This window comes from Salvelinus alpinus, chromosome 19 (assembly GCF_045679555.1).
Source record: "Salvelinus alpinus chromosome 19, SLU_Salpinus.1, whole genome shotgun sequence".
In the NCBI taxonomy this organism is placed as follows: domain Eukaryota; kingdom Metazoa; phylum Chordata; class Actinopteri; order Salmoniformes; family Salmonidae; genus Salvelinus; species Salvelinus alpinus.
This window is the reverse complement of record NC_092104.1, coordinates 28,777,826-28,796,289: the sequence shown is the minus strand read 5'-3', so window position 1 is coordinate 28,796,289 and position 18,464 is coordinate 28,777,826. Positions and strand designations below refer to the sequence as shown.

Below are 18,464 nucleotides of genomic sequence, written 5' to 3'. Positions count from 1 at the left end.
TTAATTTAAATTTGCTAATTTATAAAAAAATATATATAAATAATATCACATTTCCATAAATATTCAGACCTTCTTGCGTATGACGCTACAAGCTTGACACACCTATATTTGGGGAGTTTCTCCCATTTTACTTTGCAGATCCTGTCAAGCTTTGTCAGGTTGGATGGGGAGTGTTGCTGCACAGCTATTTTCAGGTCTCTCCAGAGATGTTCGATCAGGTTCATGTCCAGGCTCTGGCTGGGCCACTCAAGGACATGCAGAGACTTGTCCCGAAGCCACTCCTGCGTTGTCTTGGCTGTGTGCTCAGGGTCATTGTCCTGATGGAAGGTGAATCTTCACCCCAGTCTGAGGTCCTGATCTCTCTGGAGCAGGTTTTCATCAAGGATCTCTCTGTACTTTTCTCTGTTCATCTTTGCCTCGACCCTGACTAGTCTCCTAGTCCCTGCCGCTGAAAAACACCCCCCAGACCAAGGCCCTTCTCCTCCGATTGCTCAGTTTGGCCGGGCGGCCAGCTCTCGGAAGAGTCTTGGTGGTTCCAAACATCTTCAATTTAAGAATGATGGAGGCCACTGTGTTCTTGGGGACCTTCAATGCTGCAGACACTTTTGTTGTACCCTTCCCCAGATCTGTGCCTCGACACAATCCTTTCACGGAGCTCTACGGACAATTCCTTTGACTATATGGCTTGGTTTTTGCTCTGACATGCACTGTTAACTGTGGGACCTTATACAGACAGGTGTGTGCCTTTCCTAATCATGTCCAATCAATTGAATTTACCACAGGTGGACTCCAATCAAGTTGTAGAAACATCAAGGATGATCAATGGAAACAGGATGTGCCTGAGCTCAATTTCGAATCTCATAGCAAAGAGTCTGAATACGTTTACATACACTAAGTTGACTGTGCCTTTAAACAGCTTGGAAAATTCCAGAAAATGATGTCATGGCTTTAGAAGCTTCTGATCATTTGAGTCAATTGGAGGTGTACCTGTGGATGTATTTCAAGGCCTACCTTCAAACTCAGTGCCTCTTTGCTTGACACCATGGGGAAATCAAAAGAAATCAGCCAAGACCTCAGAAAAATAATTGTAAACCGCCACAAGTCTGGTTCATCCTTGGGAGCAATTTCCAAATGCCTGAAGGTACCACATTCATCTGTACAAACAATAGTATTCAAGTATAAACACCATTGGACCACGCAGTCGTCATACCGCTCAGGAAAGAGATGCGTTTTGTCTCCTAGAGATGAACGTACTTTGCTGTGAAAAGTGCAAATCCCCAAAAAAGTGCAATACAAAAGTATCTATATCTTTTTTTTATTTATTTGTATCCCATTTTCTCCCCAATTTTCGTGGTATCCAATCGCTAGTAATTACTATCTTGTCTCATCGCTACAACTCCCGTACGGGCTCGGGAGAGACGAAGGTCGAAAGCCATGCGTCCTCCGAAGCACAACCCAACCAAGCCGCACTGCTTCTTAACACAGCGCGCCTCCAACCCGGAAGCCAGCCGCACCAATGTGTCGGAGGAAACACCGTGTACCTGGCCCCCTTGGTTAGCGCGCACTGCGCCCGGCCCGCCACAGGAGTCGCTGGAGCGCGATGAGACAAGGATATCCCTACCGGCCAAACCCTCCCTAACCCGGACGACGCTATGCCAATTGTGCGTCGCCCCACGGACCTCCCGGTCGCGGCCGGCTGCGACAGAGCCTGGGCGCGAACCCAGAGACTCTGGTGGCGCAGCTAGCACTGCGATGCAGTGCCCTAGACCACTGCGCCACCCGGGAGGCCCAAAAGTATCTATATCCACAGTAAAACGAGTCCTATATCGACATAACCTGAAAGGCCGCTCAGCAAGGAAGAAGCCACTGCTCCAAACTGCCATAAAAAACCCAGACTACGGTTTGCAACTGCACATGGGTACAAAGATCGTACTTTTGGAGAAATGTCCTCTGGTCTGATGAAAGAAAAATAGAACTGTTTGACCATAATGACCATCGTTATGTTTGGAGGGAAAAGGGGGAGGCTTTCAAGCCGAAGAACACCATCCCATCCGTGAAGCACGGGGGTGGCAGCATCATGTTGTGGGGGTGCTTTGCTGCAGGAGGAACATTATGTGGATATATTGAAGCAACATCTCAAGACATCAGTCAGGAAGTTAAAGTTTGGTCGCAACTGGGTCTTCCAAATGGACAATGACCCCAAGCATACTTCCAAAGTTGTGGCAAAATGGCTTAAGGACAACAAAGTCAAGGTATTGGAGTGGCCATCACCTCATCCTATAGAAAATGTGTGGGCAGAATTGAAAAAGCATGTGCGAGCAAGGAGGCCTACACACCTGACTCAGTTACACCAGCTCTGTCAGGAGGAATGGGCCAAAATTCACCCAAATTATTGTGGGAAGCTTGTGGAAGGCTACCTGAAACGTTTGACCCAAGTTAAACAATTTAAAGGCACTGCTACCAAATACTAATTGAGTGTATGTAAACTTCTGACCCACTGGGAATGTGATGAAAGAAATAAAAGCTGAAATATATCATTATCTCTACTATTATTCTGACATTTCACATTCTTAAAATAAAGTAGTGATCCTAACTGACCTAAGACAGGGAATTTTTTACTATAATTAAATGTCAGGAATTGTGAAAAACTCAGTTTAAATGTAGTTGGCTAAGGTGTATGTAAACCTCCGACTTCAACTCTATGTAAATAAGGTATTTCAGTTTTAATTTTTTATACATGTTTATACATTTCAAAAATGTCTAAGAACCTGTTTCGATATGTCATTGTGGGATATTGTGTAGATTGCTGAGGATTTATTTAAATGTATTCTATTTTAATAAATAAGGCTGTAGCGTAACAAAATGTGGAAAAAGTCAAGGGGTCTGAATACTTTCCGAAGGCACTGTATGGAGATGATGAGTTGTATTCTCACTTCTCAGCTGGGAATGAACATCATGCACTGTGCTGCCATCAACAACCACACTGATATAATGACATTCATCATCTACGACCTGATGATGAAAGAGCTGGACAAAGAGGACCTGGTAACTACATAGACATACAGTATCAGTAACCATTGCATCCATTTCAAATATTGATTGGGCTGAATTAGTTCAATAAGCTGACCCTTTTTCTTCATCTCCTAACCCCCCCCCCTGCACCAATCTCGCTCAGTCTGGACACAGAGCGTTTGCTTTGGCAGCAGAGCATGGCTCTGTGGAGATGCTGCAGATGTTGATGGAGGAGACGTACAATATGGCCACCATGGAGGAAGACCAGGTGTGTGTGTGTGTCACACCTATCAGGGGGCTGTAGGACTGTTTATTCCTCTATCTCCCCTTCCTGTTCACTGTCTTTCTCTCCCTTCCTCATTTCCTCCTGCTTTTCCTCTTTCTCTAAATGCTAGAATGAGAACACACCTCTGCATTTGGCTGCCAGCAATGGCCACTTGGATGTCGTCCAGCTACTGCTGAAGAGCTTTGAAACTCGCAATGAAGTCAATACGGTAAAGTCCCACTGTAAACGCTGTCTGGAGCGGTTTGATTCTGATAATGGCCATTGAAGGCCAAAATGTTCATATTTTAACTTTGCTTAAATGTAAAAAATAATCTTCAATGGTGAGCGAGTGCTGCGCATTTTCCTTTTCAATGGAGCTGTTTGATTGCCAGCATGTATGATGGTGTGTGCTCAATGGCTACACCTTGCAGTAGCTGCTTTAGGTCAATGGCTGATAAATGACTGATGTATTCGTGGCAGGCTGGGGAGACGGCTCTATACCTGGCTGCTGCCGCTGCCAATGAGGACTGCGTCCAGGCTCTGTTGGAGGCAGGCTGTGACCCAAACATTGTCACCATGGTAGGCCTGTAAACATAAACCACACCCTTCAACTATTCACTAAAATGGTCGCCACCAGGCATAGTTACTAAATCACACCCAGTTTATTCTACTTCAGTACTTTACCTACTAATAGACTCCTAGACCTCTCTATTCAATGGGAACCTCTCCTCTCTTAGGACCAAAGCAGTGCTCTACACCCTGTCTCTGAGAAAGGCCACACATCGTTGGTGAGACTCCTCATAGAGAACTCGGCCCAGGTGGACTTACAAAACCAGGTGAGAGTGAGCATAGTGAACTGGTCCTACGTCTTGGTCAACCATGAATAAAGCCAACCCGTTATCTGTGTAATTACTCAGTAGTCTGTAGTATGACCTGACATCAGAGAGAGTTTCTATATAATGGTCCATTTTGGTTGTCTCCATTGGCAGCACCTCCAGGCTCCTCTCTACCTGGCAGTGAAGAACTGTCACATCCCTGTCATCCACACACTGCTCGAGGCTGGCTGCAACATCAACGTCACTGATCACGTACGTACAACACGTGCACTCAGTCCACTTGTAAAAGAGTATACTCAGTCCACATTAATGTTATAATGAATTAGTTGCGTCCCAAATGGCACCCTATTCTCTGCATAGTGCATTACTAGTCCCGGGTCCTGTCAAAATTTGTGCACTATGTAGGACAGAGACATTGTAATGGTTGAAGTTATGGGTTTGGTAATCTGACCCTAGATCTGTGGTTAAGGGAAACTTATACCTTGAGCTCCTGTCTGTCCTCCTAAGAGGTCCCAGACTGTCCTGCATGTAGCTGCAGAGCTGGCCAGAGTGGACACTGTTGAGATGCTTCTGAAAGCTGGGATGGACCTAGTCCTCCAAGACAAGGTGAAACGTGGACACCGAGAATGATGATCTAACCATGAATAGGCTCATTTGACCCCTCTCCTCTTCACGGCAACTTCCCACTCAACACACAACTGTTTCTGTTTTGAGCAGCAGGGTAAGACAGCACTGGGTGTGGCAGCCCGAGCAGACGAGGTCATCATCGTGGACATGATCATCAAGGCAGAGAGATATTTGACATGGAGGATGGTAATGTTAACAGAGGACCACAATGGAAATAACTAACTTCATTGTGTGTTTGTTTATCCTCTATAATTGTAAATGAATGTAGAACGTGTAGCCTACTGTTGTGTGAGACCTCCCTATAAGTGATATAGCTGTACTGTATGATCAAATGCGGTAAATTCAATCAGAGACTAATATGTAGCAGAAGTCATCTGCTAATCAATTTACAGTCATCACAGATTATTAATTTCCTAAAGTCACAACTCCAGATGAATCCCTGTAATACCATTAACGCTGGCAGTGGGAACATTATTTATGGACCTGAAATGCTTGACAATCAATTTCAGTGTCAATTTGATTCAGCATATCTTCCATACCCAACCTGACAGTCAAAGCAAGTGGCTCTGGCATTCAATAAGCATGGGACTATGTGTGCTTATCTCTGGACACTCACTGCTGTCAGTTTGTGAAGCTTGTCCTTTCTCAGGTGACTAGATGTGATTACCCTTCCAGGCCAACACTGAGCTTAATGAGAACCTTCACAGCCAGACTCCGCTGACGTTTAAATTAGACCACCGCACAGAGAGCAAACAGACCCGCGGCAGCGCCTGGCACCTGGCCTACCGCCTGCTGAAGCCAGGCGACTGGAAGAGGCTGGCGCTGCACTGGCATTTCACTGAGCAGCAGGTGGCTGCCATTGAGGAGCAGTGGACAGGTGACACACACAACACCTTTGGCTCACAGTGTAGCGCAGGGGATAATCATTCACAGGAATATCAATTGAAACTCATTCATTTATCAATACCAAGTGTAAAGATAAAATATATAAATCGGTAAGAGGGATTCTGTACTCATTTGACATTGTTCCAAAAACAAGCCACTTGGGTGACATTACCAAGGAAAGCCTTAACTACACTAAGTAATTTAACTCTTATTTTACCAGGGAAGTGGACTCAGAACATATTCTAATTTAATGTGTTTGCTTTCTGTGTGTGTGTATATATAGGTCAGCAGAGCTACCAGGAACATGGGAACAGGATGCTGTTGATCTGGCTTCATGGGGTAGAGCTGGCCCAAAGGAGTCCTGCTAAAGAGCTGTACCAGGGCCTTCTTGCCATAGGCAACAAGACCATAGCAGGTATGGGGTGTCCATGACCCTTACCTCATAGGAAAATATAACATTTATGTTTAAGTCATAACAGCAAATTACAGATGGGTGTTTTGTTGTTTTACAGATAAAATACGAATGGACAGAGAGGAAGGAGACATGAAGAAATGCATCCTTTCATAAAGGTGGAAAAAAATGACATGGGCATACGTTGAGTCAACAAGATTATTTTTTCAATGGATCTTTATGTATATATTTAGTGAATGGTTTATTATTCTATGAGCCCATTTTCTTCCAATTCATGTTTTATTCATGTTCCATCATTCCAGCAATTTACATTAAGGGTTTACGGTGCAGAATGTGGCTAAAACATAAACATATGGCTTTGATATAATCCTGAAAATTTGAACACAGGTGTTGTTCTCCACACATCAACAATTTTAGGTTAAACCTGGGATGCAAACTAGTCACCTTAGGCAGAATTCGCCGTTTTGAATCCAAAATGTGATTCGTGTAGATCCGATGAGAAAAGTTTGGAAGGGAGGGGCTTTGGATCACTACTAGCTTTAAGTGAACGAGTGATGCGCGTTAGGAGCAATACTGGCTGTATCCAAGGCAATCGTTCACATAACGACAGAATGCAGCACGCGACTGAAGAGATAAGAGACAACCAACTTGCTAGTTACAGCATCAGCGCGTGCTCTGGAAATACAGCGGGAAAGAGGTAGCTGAGAGGCCTGACCACCGAGACGGGGTCGAGGAGATGAAGCTTACTTCATGAGCTGTAACCGAAAAACAGCTGCCATTTGGAAAGTGTGGAACAAGTATTGTTACGTATCTTGCTAGCTGAATCGAATTATCATTTAGCAAGCCAGAGAAATGTTGAGCAACATTAGCCAATTTAAACTCAATTATTTGATCAGTTATGGTGTGAAAATTAGACAGCTAACGTTACAACATCAGATGCGCTAACGTTAGTAACCTAACCAATTCGCTATAGTATTAACTGGTATACTACTCCTTGCCTTTCCTCAAGTTATAACGCGTTAGTTGCTTACTGGACCCTGGCAATCTGTGTGAAATGTTAACTATCTAAAGTAACGTTGTGTGGTTAATTTAAAGAATTAGATGAACATGAGGCAGGGATGAAGTGTAGCTTGGCCTGGCTTAAACTGGATGCCGCCATAGAGGTGAAAGGAACACCACACACTTGTGGGGTATGCCAGGTGTATTCTCTGCCTGAAAGATCAATTATGCAAACAAAGGGTATCATGCTCTGCTGGCACATTGTAGAACATGTGTACAATGTAATAATGTGTAGCCCAAAGATAGCTATTGTTGTGTTGAATGTGACAGTAACGTGTGAGTGAGGGGGGATTATTACATGTTTTACTCGGTGAACATTTTTGTGCACTTGCTCGATGTCTACTATAGTGGCCACTATAATAGAGCAAAAATAGAATGCCTGTTTTTCAATCAAATTTGATTAGTCACATGCGCCGAAGACAACAGGTGTAGCAGTAAAATGCTTACTTACGAGCCCCGAACCAACAATGCAGTTTCAAAAAATACGCATAAGAGATGATAAAAGTAACAAGTAATTCTATTTCTACTTTGTTTTATTTAGATGTGTGTGGTCACAACCATTCTATTATAAAGGCTGTCATGGCTAACTGCAATATTAGTGTATTATTCTGTCAAGACTTGAGTGTCATTTGCAGTAAAGTCTTGGCAACAAATAACATTGGATTGCTTTCTTTACTTTTTTAAGTTGCGAGTTAGGTTCACATTAACCACTTTTTATTTTACACAGACTGATCATGTCGATCATATTTGTTGTTTTTTAATTAGTTAACCTGCATTTCACCCCAGCATGGATTTTTTGCATGTTTTGGTGGAGAAAGAAAAAGTGTCACCTTTTTGGGCCCTCACCGGTTTGCGTCCCTGGGTAAAACTACTAGTGAAATGGTCATCATTTAAATAACAAGATGGTTCCATCAGTCGCCATTCTATTTTCCATTCCGGAGTGTTAGAAATATCAGGTGTAGGTGTAGCATATGTCTAAAATATTTGGGAATATTCAAACGTGCAGGTGTATCAGCTTGGCTAAGTCATGTATGGGAAGACTGTATTTGCATAGAAGGTGGGTGGAATGTTCCTATGCGATATGGTTTTGTTTGTGTGTGTTTACTCAACCACTTTGATAAGAGTGTATGTGGTAGGCTGAGTGTGTTCTGGAGGAACTCTGGCCCTGCTGATTGGAGGAGGAGAAGCTGCTGTGGCCTGACCCGCTGGGAGAGAGAAAGGGAGACAGGGTGAGGTCCATCCAGCAAAGGTGTGTTTCTACAGATCATTAATCTACTTGTTTTGGTGATTTTGATTCATTGTAAAATAGACATGTTTGGTGCTGATGGTGTGACGGGGTGTTGGCGCTCCACGATAGCGGTCATGGGAGGAGCCACACCCATGACTTATAGGTTGCTGGGAGTGCGGACGAAGCTGTGTGCGCAGAGGTCGGAGCGTGCTGTGATGCATGCGGTCAAGGTTTTGGAGGCTTTCTGTTGACTCGCTGTGATCACCCGTGTACTGACCTGATACAGATTATGATCATTAAGGAACAGTCAATAAATACGGGACCTTTCACTTTGTTTGACAAATGGTGAGGAAAACAGTAACCAGAGACAGTGGCTGACACCCTTTTCCCAAACACTTCTCATCATGGATTTAACAATGATAACACCAATCCAATGATTGTAGATCCATGACAAAGTGGGAGAGGGGTAGCGAATTGGGACATAGCCACGATAAGCTCCCAGTGCCATAGATCAATGTCAGTACGAACCGGTCTGTGCTCTGTGGGAGCTTGCAAAGCCACTAAACCTGTCTGGGAGCTTGCAGTACCCCCTGGTGGTAGGGTGCTGTGGAACACCTCTGCCCTGGAACCCACCTGAGAGCGAGTGAGTGGGCAGATTTTAAGAGTGATTGTAGAAGCCCATACATAGAGGAGATGAAGAAATTAGACAAACTGATCCACTGTAAATATAACAGGCCTATCCAATGTATCACATAGTGGGTGTTTGAGGAGTCAGTATTGTATAGTGACAATTACACCCATATGAAATACTGTTAATGAGAAAATGTTAAGCCTTGAGAAAGAATAGATACAACGGCAGGAAATGTGACTATGTTTAATGATGGCAGAACCTGATCCGTAATAGTGAAAACTGTTGCATGCACTGTAACCAGGGTGTGTGAGTCTCACTGTCTCTGTCACTCTGGGACGATGGTACGGGGGGGTCAAAGTGGAGTGGGCTGAACAGAGGCGGCGGGCCAATGAGCCTGAGCCAGGATCGTGCTGGAGGGGTGGAGCATCTGTGAAGGGAAGACCAATAAGATCAGTCATATAATGTGTACACAGTAGAGGTTGACCGATTATGATTTTTCAACACCGATACAAAAAATATATAAAGTGTTAGAGAAGAAAGTAAAAGTGCAATATGTGCCATGTAAGAAAGCTAACGTTTAAGTTCCTTGCTCAGAACATGAGAACATATGAAAGCTGGTGGTTCCTTTTAACATGAGTCTTCAATATTCCCAGGTAAGAAGTTGTAGTTATTATAGGAATTATAGGACTATTTCTCTCTATACAATTTGTATTTCATATACCTTTGACTAATGGTGGTTCCTTTTAACATGAGTCTTCAATATTCCCAGGTAAGAAGTTTTAGGTTGTAGTTATTATAGGAATTATAGGACTATTTCTCTCTATACAATTTGTATTTCATATACCTTTGACTAATGGATGTTCTTATAGGCACTTTAGTATTGCCAGTGTAACAGTATAGCTTCCATCCCTCTCCTCGCCGCTACCTGGTCTCGAACCAGGAACACATCGACAACAGCCACCCTCGAAGCAGCGTTACCCATGCAGAGGAAGGGGAACAACTACTCCAAGTCTCAGAGCGAGTGACGTTTGAAACGCTATTAGCGCGCACCCCGCTAACTAGCTAGCCATTTCACATCGGTTACACCAGCCTAATGCTTGAAGCATTGCGAAGAGCTGCTGGCAAAACGCACGAAAGTGCTGTTTGAATGAATGCTTACGAGCATGCTGGTGCCTACCATCGCTCAGTCAGACTGCTCTATCAAATCATAGACTTAATTATAACATAACACAGAAATACGAGCCTTAGGTCATTAATATGGTCGAATCCGGAAACTCATCTCGAAAACAAAACGTTTATTCTTTCAGTGAAATACGGAACCGTTCCGTATTTTATCTAACGGGTGGCATACATAAGTCTAAATATTCCTGTTACATTGCACAACCTTCAATGTTATGTCATAATTACGTAAAATTCTGGCAAATTAGTTTGCAATGAGCCAGGCGGCCCAAACTGTTGCATATACCCTGACTGCGTGCAATGAACGCAAGAGAAGTGACACAATTTCACCTGCTAACCTGGATTTCTTTTAGATAAATATGCAGGTTTAAAAATATATACTTCTGTGTATTGATTTTAAGAAAGGCATTGATGTTTATGGTTAGGTACACGTTGGAGCAACGACAGTCCTTTTTCGCAAATGCGCACTGCATCGATTATATGCAACGCAGGACACGCTAGATCAACTAGTAATATCATCAACCATGTGTAGTTATAACTAGTGATTGATTGATTGTTTTTTATAAGATAAGTTTAATGCTAGCTAGCATTCGCGTAACAGGCGGGCCCTAATTAATCGGTCGACCTCTAGTACACAGGTTTATGTCCTGAAGTCAGTTTCATGACTGGACAGGTCAAAGATGACAAACAAATAAGCCCAATATGATCAAATCTGACCAACAGAAATAACATTGTCAGTTGTAAAATGAGACAAATGACTGTATGACATTCCAGGTCCCCCCCTAAAACAACCTACAAAGCTCAATTATTACACAGATAAATGAAACAGCAACAAGAAACACTAATACTCTTACTTTAAGCTGAACCCTACAATGTCTTATACATGCATACGCATGATGACCACACACAATCAGAAAAAGTCCTTGCCCATCAGTCAATGCCAGACCAAGGTTACAACCTCCACAAAGAGCACCACTCAGTCAGCACATTCAAAGATTTAGCATCATCACGCCATCCAATGAATGAGCCAGAGGAAAGAAAAACGTCCCCCTCTCCACATAAATCTATACTATCAAAGTGTCAATAGTAGCAGACTGCACTCTATTGGACAACTAGTGTCTGTTTTACTGTAGCATAGGCTAATAAACCATGTGTGGGTTGATCATATGGACTGGGAAAGGTAGTATTATACACTTATTTTTTAAAGAATCTGTTCTATGAATGAAAATGTCAGGAACAGAAGTTTCTTGACAGAGCCGTGTGTGTGTCACTAACCGTGCAGGTTGTGCACCGTGCGTCCCTTTCCAGTGTGGAACATGCTGAGGCCCTCCATGTTGAGGACACGCACCCCTCATAAAAGCCTTCTTCATGGACTCCTCATAATGCTCCCTCTCTGCCTGCAGGCTCTGGATCTCAGCCTGGGCCGCATCCACCGCTGCCACGTGCTACTAACCGGGAGAGGGAAAAGAAGGAGAGAAGAGGGATGAGAAAGAGTGTGTGGGGAAGGAGGAGAGAGAGGGATTAATTAATGTATCATCGTTGTTAACCGTACTGTAATTAAAATTCAAAGGTAACATTGTGGAAAACATGAGGCTAGATTGTTACTGAGGAATAAAGGTTAAAGGGAAGCATGTTTCAAATCACTAACTCTGAACTGACCAGTCTCTGCAATGTCTATGCTCCATTTCCTCTCTTCTCTCACTCACAGTAATAACCAGCTCTCCCTCACTCTGTGCTAGGCCTGTGTTCTGTTCTAGCTCCATTCTTTCTCTTCACGTCTATGGTACTGCCAATAACTCTAGCCGATTCAATTCCTCTCTTCCATTCCAATACCCCCCTCCCTCCCTTTCTGCTAGGACTGCTCTACTACATGTCTATGGCTCAATCACTGCTCTAGCTCCTCTCTTTCACTGGGCTTTCAGCCTCCATCAATTACATGTTTAGTCAATCAAGCTCACTCACTGTGATTGATGAATAACTGCTGAAGTAAAGCAATGTTATTAACCTCCACAAAACCTGGTTTACAGACAAACCTTCAAAAATGTGTATTTGCCATTTAAAAAGCTGTCAGGTCTGCGGAACTGTGCAATATGGTGAGTGACAACTATTTATATAAGACAATGTTTGTCCAGTTAGTGTAGCTAGCTACTGTCCTGTGCTCATGTGAAACTCTGGGTAAATTGTATTATTTTAGTACAGAACACCCAACAAAAACAATAAATTCACATTTCAGAGTGTTAGAATTACATATGATCTCTGTTTCCATGGTTGGAACTGTATCGGCCTACTGTATGCAGCAACCTGTACGTGTGTAGTGTGTGCAGCTCTTCCCTCCTTACCTCTGCCATCTTGTCCTCGTAGTCAGCTGACAGGTGCACATAGACCTCTGCCCGGGCGCGGCACATCTTCCACCTCCCCTGGACCAGGGCATGCCAGCCTGCCCACACCTTCCTCTTCAGCTGCAGACTGTAGTGCTGCTCTGCCAGCCGGGCACTGTGGGCCTGGAGAGAAGGGAGGGGACACGGGGGAAAGCAGGATAGACCAGGGACAGGAGGAGAAATGTTTAGAAAGACTCAACTACGCAGGGTTCAAACCCACAAATGAACAAAAAACAACTTTGATTTTCTACTTTTCAGATATTTAGTGAAAGATGTATTAAATACTGTAATTGTCACAGTTTGAGAAACAGACGGCTCACAAGTCCTCAACTGGCAGCTTCATTAAATAGTACCCGCAAAACACCAGTCTCAACGTCAACAGTGAAGAGGCGACACCGGGATGCTGGCCTTCTAGGCAGCGTTCCTCTGTCCAGTGTCTGTCCTTTTGCCCATCTTAATCTTTTCTTTTTATTGGCCAGTCTGAGATATGGCTTTTTCTTTGCAGCTCTGGCTAAAAGACCAGCATCCCGGAGTCACCTCTTCGCTGTTTACGTTGAGACTGGTGTTTTGTGGGTACTATTTAATGAAGCTGCCAGTTGAGGACCTGTGAGGTGTTTGTTTCTCAAACTAGACACTCTAATGTACTTGCTGATAATGGGCCTCTGTACGCCTATGTAGTTATTCAATTTTTTTATATATAAATCTGCAGTTTCCAGCTACAATAGTCATTTACAACATTAACAATGTCTACACTATTTCTGATCAATTTTATGTTATTTTAATATATGTTCATCTCCAAGCTAAAATAAATCTCCAGACATTGAATAGATAGACAATAAAGAAGCAGGGCAGGCTAAACTAGAGGCTGTCGCTCCAGGTGTCAGGCTAAACTAGAGGCTGTCGCTCCAGGTGTCATGGATGTTCTCCATCTTGTTCATGTTCTCCTCAGAGATAAATATCTCAGTCACCATGGTAACCAGGTGGTCTAGGCTGCTGTGTCTGCGCCTCTCAAACGGCGTCTGCAGTCTGAGACAACAGACGACCTACCGGCCATCTTTTCATTACCTGGATGTCAAGAGATTGGCTTTATTTTCTGCACACAAACCTGATAAACAAAATAATGTTTGATCCCAAGTGGTGCAGTTGTCTAAGGCTGAGATTCTGGGTTCGAGCCCAGGCTCTGTCGCAGCCGGGAGGCCCATGGGGCTGGGCACAATTGGCACAGCGTCGTCCGGGTCAGGGAGGGTTTGTCCGCACTAGCGACTCCTGTGGCGGGCCGGGCGCAGTGCACACTGACCAGGTCGCCAGGTGTACGGACACATTGATGCGGCTGTCTTCTGGGTTGGATGTGCATTGTGTGGGTTGTGTTTCGGAGGACGCATGGCTCTCGACCTTCGCCTATCCCGAGTCCGTACGGGAGTTGCAGCGATGAGACAAGACAGTAACTACTACCGATTGGATACCACGAAATTGGGGAGAAGAAGGGGGTACTTTAAAAAAATATTATAATAATGTTTGATTAGAACTCTGGGAGCATCAAAATAGTATATTATAGTTTTATATATCCTAAAGCCTGTTCAGTCTCATGGTCTTTATAAAAAGGATTTTTATTGGACTAAATAGAAAGCATATAGCTGTCTGCTTTGGCTGTGTGTGATTACCCTCAGATGTGCATTAGTGTGCCCTGGGCTCTACTATAACAAGGGAAGCCCTTGCTGCTGACCCCACCCCCCTGCTAGAGCATCTTCAGCTTCAGAAACAGCCTGGGAGGCAGAGAGAGCCGGAGAGAGAAAGAAACAGCGAGAGACTAAGTGTGACCGTAAGAATGCTAAGTAAGACTGGTTCCTGATCCAGGAATGCATTTATGTCAATATCTTAATTAAATCCGGAAGAAGGAAGAAAAAAGCACTCTAAAGAGCAGTTTGGGCATGATGCCAGCATATCATTACAAATCAGGCGCACAAAATCCTGCCTGCTTTTTACATCCCAGTGCACTACTCCATGACAGTTTAAGCTCTACAACGCAACTAAGAATGCCACAGTCTGGAGAAAAGACTGAGACCAGGTGTAAGCTTGGTTTAAGCTTGCTTGTGGTAGGTAACAGAGAATGAATGGTTCTTCTGATATTAAATAGAGTACCTCAGACAACTAAATCTTGTAATAAATAATGTGGAAATTGAGCAAGTTGAGATGACTAAACTGCTTGGAGTAACCCTAGATTGTAAACTGTCATGGTCAAAATGTATTGATGCAGTTAGTAGCTAAAATGGGGAGAAGTCTGTCTATAATAAAACGATGCTCTGCCTTAACAACACTATAAACAAGGCAGGTCCTACAGGCCCTAGTTTTGTCGCACCTTGACTACTGTTCAGTCGTGTGGTCAGGTGCCACAAAAAAGGCCTTAGGAAAATTGCAATTGGCTCAGAACAGGGCAGCATGGCTGGCCCTTGGATGTACACAGAGAGCTAATAATAATATGCATGTCAATCTCTTCTGGCTGAAAGTGGAGGAGAGATTGACTTCATCGCTACTTTTATTTATGAGAGGTATTGACATGTTGAATGCACCGAGCTGTCTGTCTAAACTGGCACACAGCTCGGACACCCATGCATGCATACCCCACAAGACATTCCACAAGAGGTCTCTTCACAGTCCCCAAGTCCAGAACAGACTATGGGAGGCACACAGTACTACATGGAGCCATGACTACATGGAACTCTATTCCACATCAAGTAACATATGCCAGCAGTAAAATTTGATTTAAAAAAACAGATTTTAAAAAACACCTTAGGGAACAGCGGGGACTGTGAAGCAACACAAACATTGGCACAGACACATGCATACACACACACACAATAACATACGCACTATACATACACATGGATTTAGTACTGTAGATATGTGGTAGTGGTGGAGTAGGGGCCATGTATTGTAATGTTTTTAAAATAGTATAAACTGCCTTAATTTTGCTGGATCCAGGGAAGAGTAGCTGCTGCCAATGGGGATCCATAATAAAATGTTTTAAATACAATACACACCTGTCATTTATGGTCTGATATTGTCAGTTATATGATTAACGTGCCTCTCAGTCTGTGTTTAGGGACAGGTATTGGCTATCATCAAGCTGTTCATTTCTCCATGTCAAGTGTTTGGGTGCTTGTGAAATACACATGGAACATTTAACAGCTTGTTGGACTTGGTGCATTCGAGTCTATGTGGGCCTGGGGTAAGAAAAACTACAACAGAGGATAAATTCTTGAAACCCAAATCCTTTATGTCAATTGATCATTTGAAGGGAGCGATGTGGAGGGCGTCAAGCTGTGTGTCTGTCAGAATGGCTTAGTGTAACGAGTGTGTGTGGTTGAGCAGCAGCCCACTGTACCTGCTGAGTGTTAGGGCCTAGCGTCATCGTTTCCACGGGAACTCTGTTCATCTGCAGACAGTTGTGATGTGTTCAGAAGCTGCAGTTGGGCACTGGGCTGCGGCTCATACTTAGGACTGACCACTGCATGGTGGAGAAGTTCTTCATATTCATCCTGTCCATAATGAAAGAAGAGAGTGAGACATTGAATCCTGAATAAAGTTCTGCATAGATACTGCATGTCTCCATTGCAACTTCAAATGATCACTTAAAACAGTCAACTGATTCGTTTTTTTTACATGAAGAATTGTATTTATCTTTTTGAAGACCCCTCCACAAATCTGTAAAAGGAAGTGCTTTGTTACCTGCAGCTCAGATGAGACCGAGCTGCCCCGATCGCAGTCCCCTGGTAGAACTGGACTGCTCGAATCCCCTTCATCTGAGGAAAGATTAAAATACAACAACAAAAAATGTTATTTTACTAGGAACAGCACTTGGAATGGTCCCGTGCTGATGAAGTCAGATAGCATGATGACAAATACTAAATAGTTAATTAACATGTAAAAAAAAAAGAAGAAAACTATTATACTTTAATCAAAGATTTTGCCTAGAAGTGGACAGGTCGAATTTATAAGGTAGCTACGGCGAGGGTAGTCTCGCAAGGCCATCCTACAAAATCTATTTTGGTGATTCGTCAGGTGATGGCACAAAGTTTAGGCTATATTTCCAGGTTTTATTTCACCAAACAAATGTTCAAAGAGCAGGTGATTGACTGGAGAAAAAAAACAACGATAGATTGGATCAACTTGTAATGAGTGGCAGCAGACTGCTAAACTATGTTCAACATGATTTAGCTAGCTAACAAACGTTAGTAACGTAGCTAGCGCGAAAACACACACTGCAGCTTTGAAACAATTGTCTTGTATCATGTCATCATTTTCAAAAGTAGCTAGATAACGTTATTCAATTACTGCTTTTTAGAGTATCTCGAACTGGCTTCTGTAATAAATATCATTTATTATAACACAAGCATATTTGCTAATACATTGTTATAACTAACTTCTTTCCAAACAGGGTTTCTCACAAACTCATAGCAGATACGGAGACCCACACACACCCAGAGACAGATGGCTGACACAGGCCTTTTCATAAAGACTGATAAGAAAAGGGGTGCCTGGTACTGCATATCACGAGAAACTGAGACACACACATACCCAAGGACAGAGGGCTGACGTAAACCTTTCATAAACACAGATAAGACAGGAACATTTACGCACACACAAAAACTCCTCTTCAGTATGAACATTTTACAGAGACACACAGAAATGTCAAAATAGGAACATCTACGCACACACCTAATCTCCTGTTTTAGCTGAACATTTCTGAAGACAAAGAACTCTACTCAGAGCCAATGGGACAGTGATACTGGCCTGAAGGAGACCTCGCCCAACTCATCAGAACCAACCAGAGGACCAGAACTTCCAGACTCAACCTACTTTCTGTACTGAATAAAATGTATATGCACTCTGTTATCTGGGCTTCTTTCAGAGAGTTCCATTTGAGCTTGATGAAAGGGTCCGTGCACGCTATTTCAGATATTTTTACCTCTGAATAAATTGCTTTTAATTAAACCTAATCCACCCTGTCCAGAGTCTCTACTTCGTCTCAGTTCTCCAGTAAACTTGTTTTATCAACACTTCGTCTTGCGTTTGTTTGTTTGTAATTTGTTGAATTTGACAGTTTCAAATCGCTTGCCATGCGTTTCAAACTGGCTAACTTTAGAACAAGGCGCGATTAGATTGGTTACTGGGTCGAAGGTCCTTACTACAGTACTTTTGATTGAGCAGTGCGTTTCCCTGGTAACAGTAGGCAGAAACAACACTGAACTCAAACAGAGGCGGAGGAGGAAGCCATATTACCCAAACCAAACCACTGCCCCAAACGGCCTGAGTGAACTATATTCCTTTATCCACCATCTTCGACTACATGTCATCTAAGATGATCCAAGTGGTCATGCTGTAATTTTAGCTATCTTTAGTACTGCTACTGGTATAATTAGCTGACCAGATGTAATGTTAGTCTACTGTTATATTTAATTCCAGCAAGTAAACATCTTGCACTGTAACGTTAGCTAGTGTTGCAAGTTTAAATTGATTTGTCAATGCTCCTTTATCATTTGCCATTAAGCAGGGAAAAACACCTTGGGTGTGTGTGTACATTCTTGTTTGATAGCGTATGACAGTTAGTGGCAGCAGCACTACTTACTGCTGGTTTTTTGAAGCCCACAGCAGACCATTGTGATGGTTAATGCATTAATTAAAACAATCAAACACTTATCCGTCTGAAGTAGGTATACGTCTTTGGTGAATACCACCATCCTGAGAACCTACCTTTAGACATTATAGTGTTCGTGTCAGTTGGGCAACTGCTGACACATAGCTAGGTTCATTACCCGTACAAGCGAAGACAGAAACGTCTTTGAGGTCATGAACCTCGTGCTTAATGGCATTAAACCCCATATGTGGCAGAGGCCTGGCAGACTGGAACGGAGGCGGGACAGACAGCAGAGACATATGGTCCCTCTTGGCCAT

The 18,464-nt window shown here is 43.2% G+C and overlaps 1 protein-coding gene and 1 pseudogene across 1 annotated transcript in view; one reads left to right on the top strand and one right to left on the bottom strand.

Moving 5' to 3' along the window:
- Positions 1 to 9,282, top strand: part of LOC139545840 (ankyrin repeat and death domain-containing protein 1B-like) — a 13,503-nt gene extending 4,221 nt beyond the window's left edge. Inside the window, exons 6-16 of the mRNA XM_071354052.1 lie at positions 2,941 to 3,045; positions 3,176 to 3,280; positions 3,408 to 3,506; positions 3,758 to 3,856; positions 4,015 to 4,113; positions 4,267 to 4,365; positions 4,621 to 4,719; positions 4,831 to 4,926; positions 5,416 to 5,617; positions 5,909 to 6,040; positions 6,138 to 9,282. Coding sequence (XP_071210153.1) covers positions 2,941 to 3,045; positions 3,176 to 3,280; positions 3,408 to 3,506; positions 3,758 to 3,856; positions 4,015 to 4,113; positions 4,267 to 4,365; positions 4,621 to 4,719; positions 4,831 to 4,926; positions 5,416 to 5,617; positions 5,909 to 6,040; positions 6,138 to 6,193 — 1,191 coding nt within the window. The 3' untranslated portion in view covers positions 6,194 to 9,282. The remainder of the gene's footprint in view (positions 1 to 2,940; positions 3,046 to 3,175; positions 3,281 to 3,407; positions 3,507 to 3,757; positions 3,857 to 4,014; positions 4,114 to 4,266; positions 4,366 to 4,620; positions 4,720 to 4,830; positions 4,927 to 5,415; positions 5,618 to 5,908; positions 6,041 to 6,137) is intronic.
- Positions 8,842 to 18,464, bottom strand: LOC139545839 (centrosomal protein POC5-like; annotated as a pseudogene).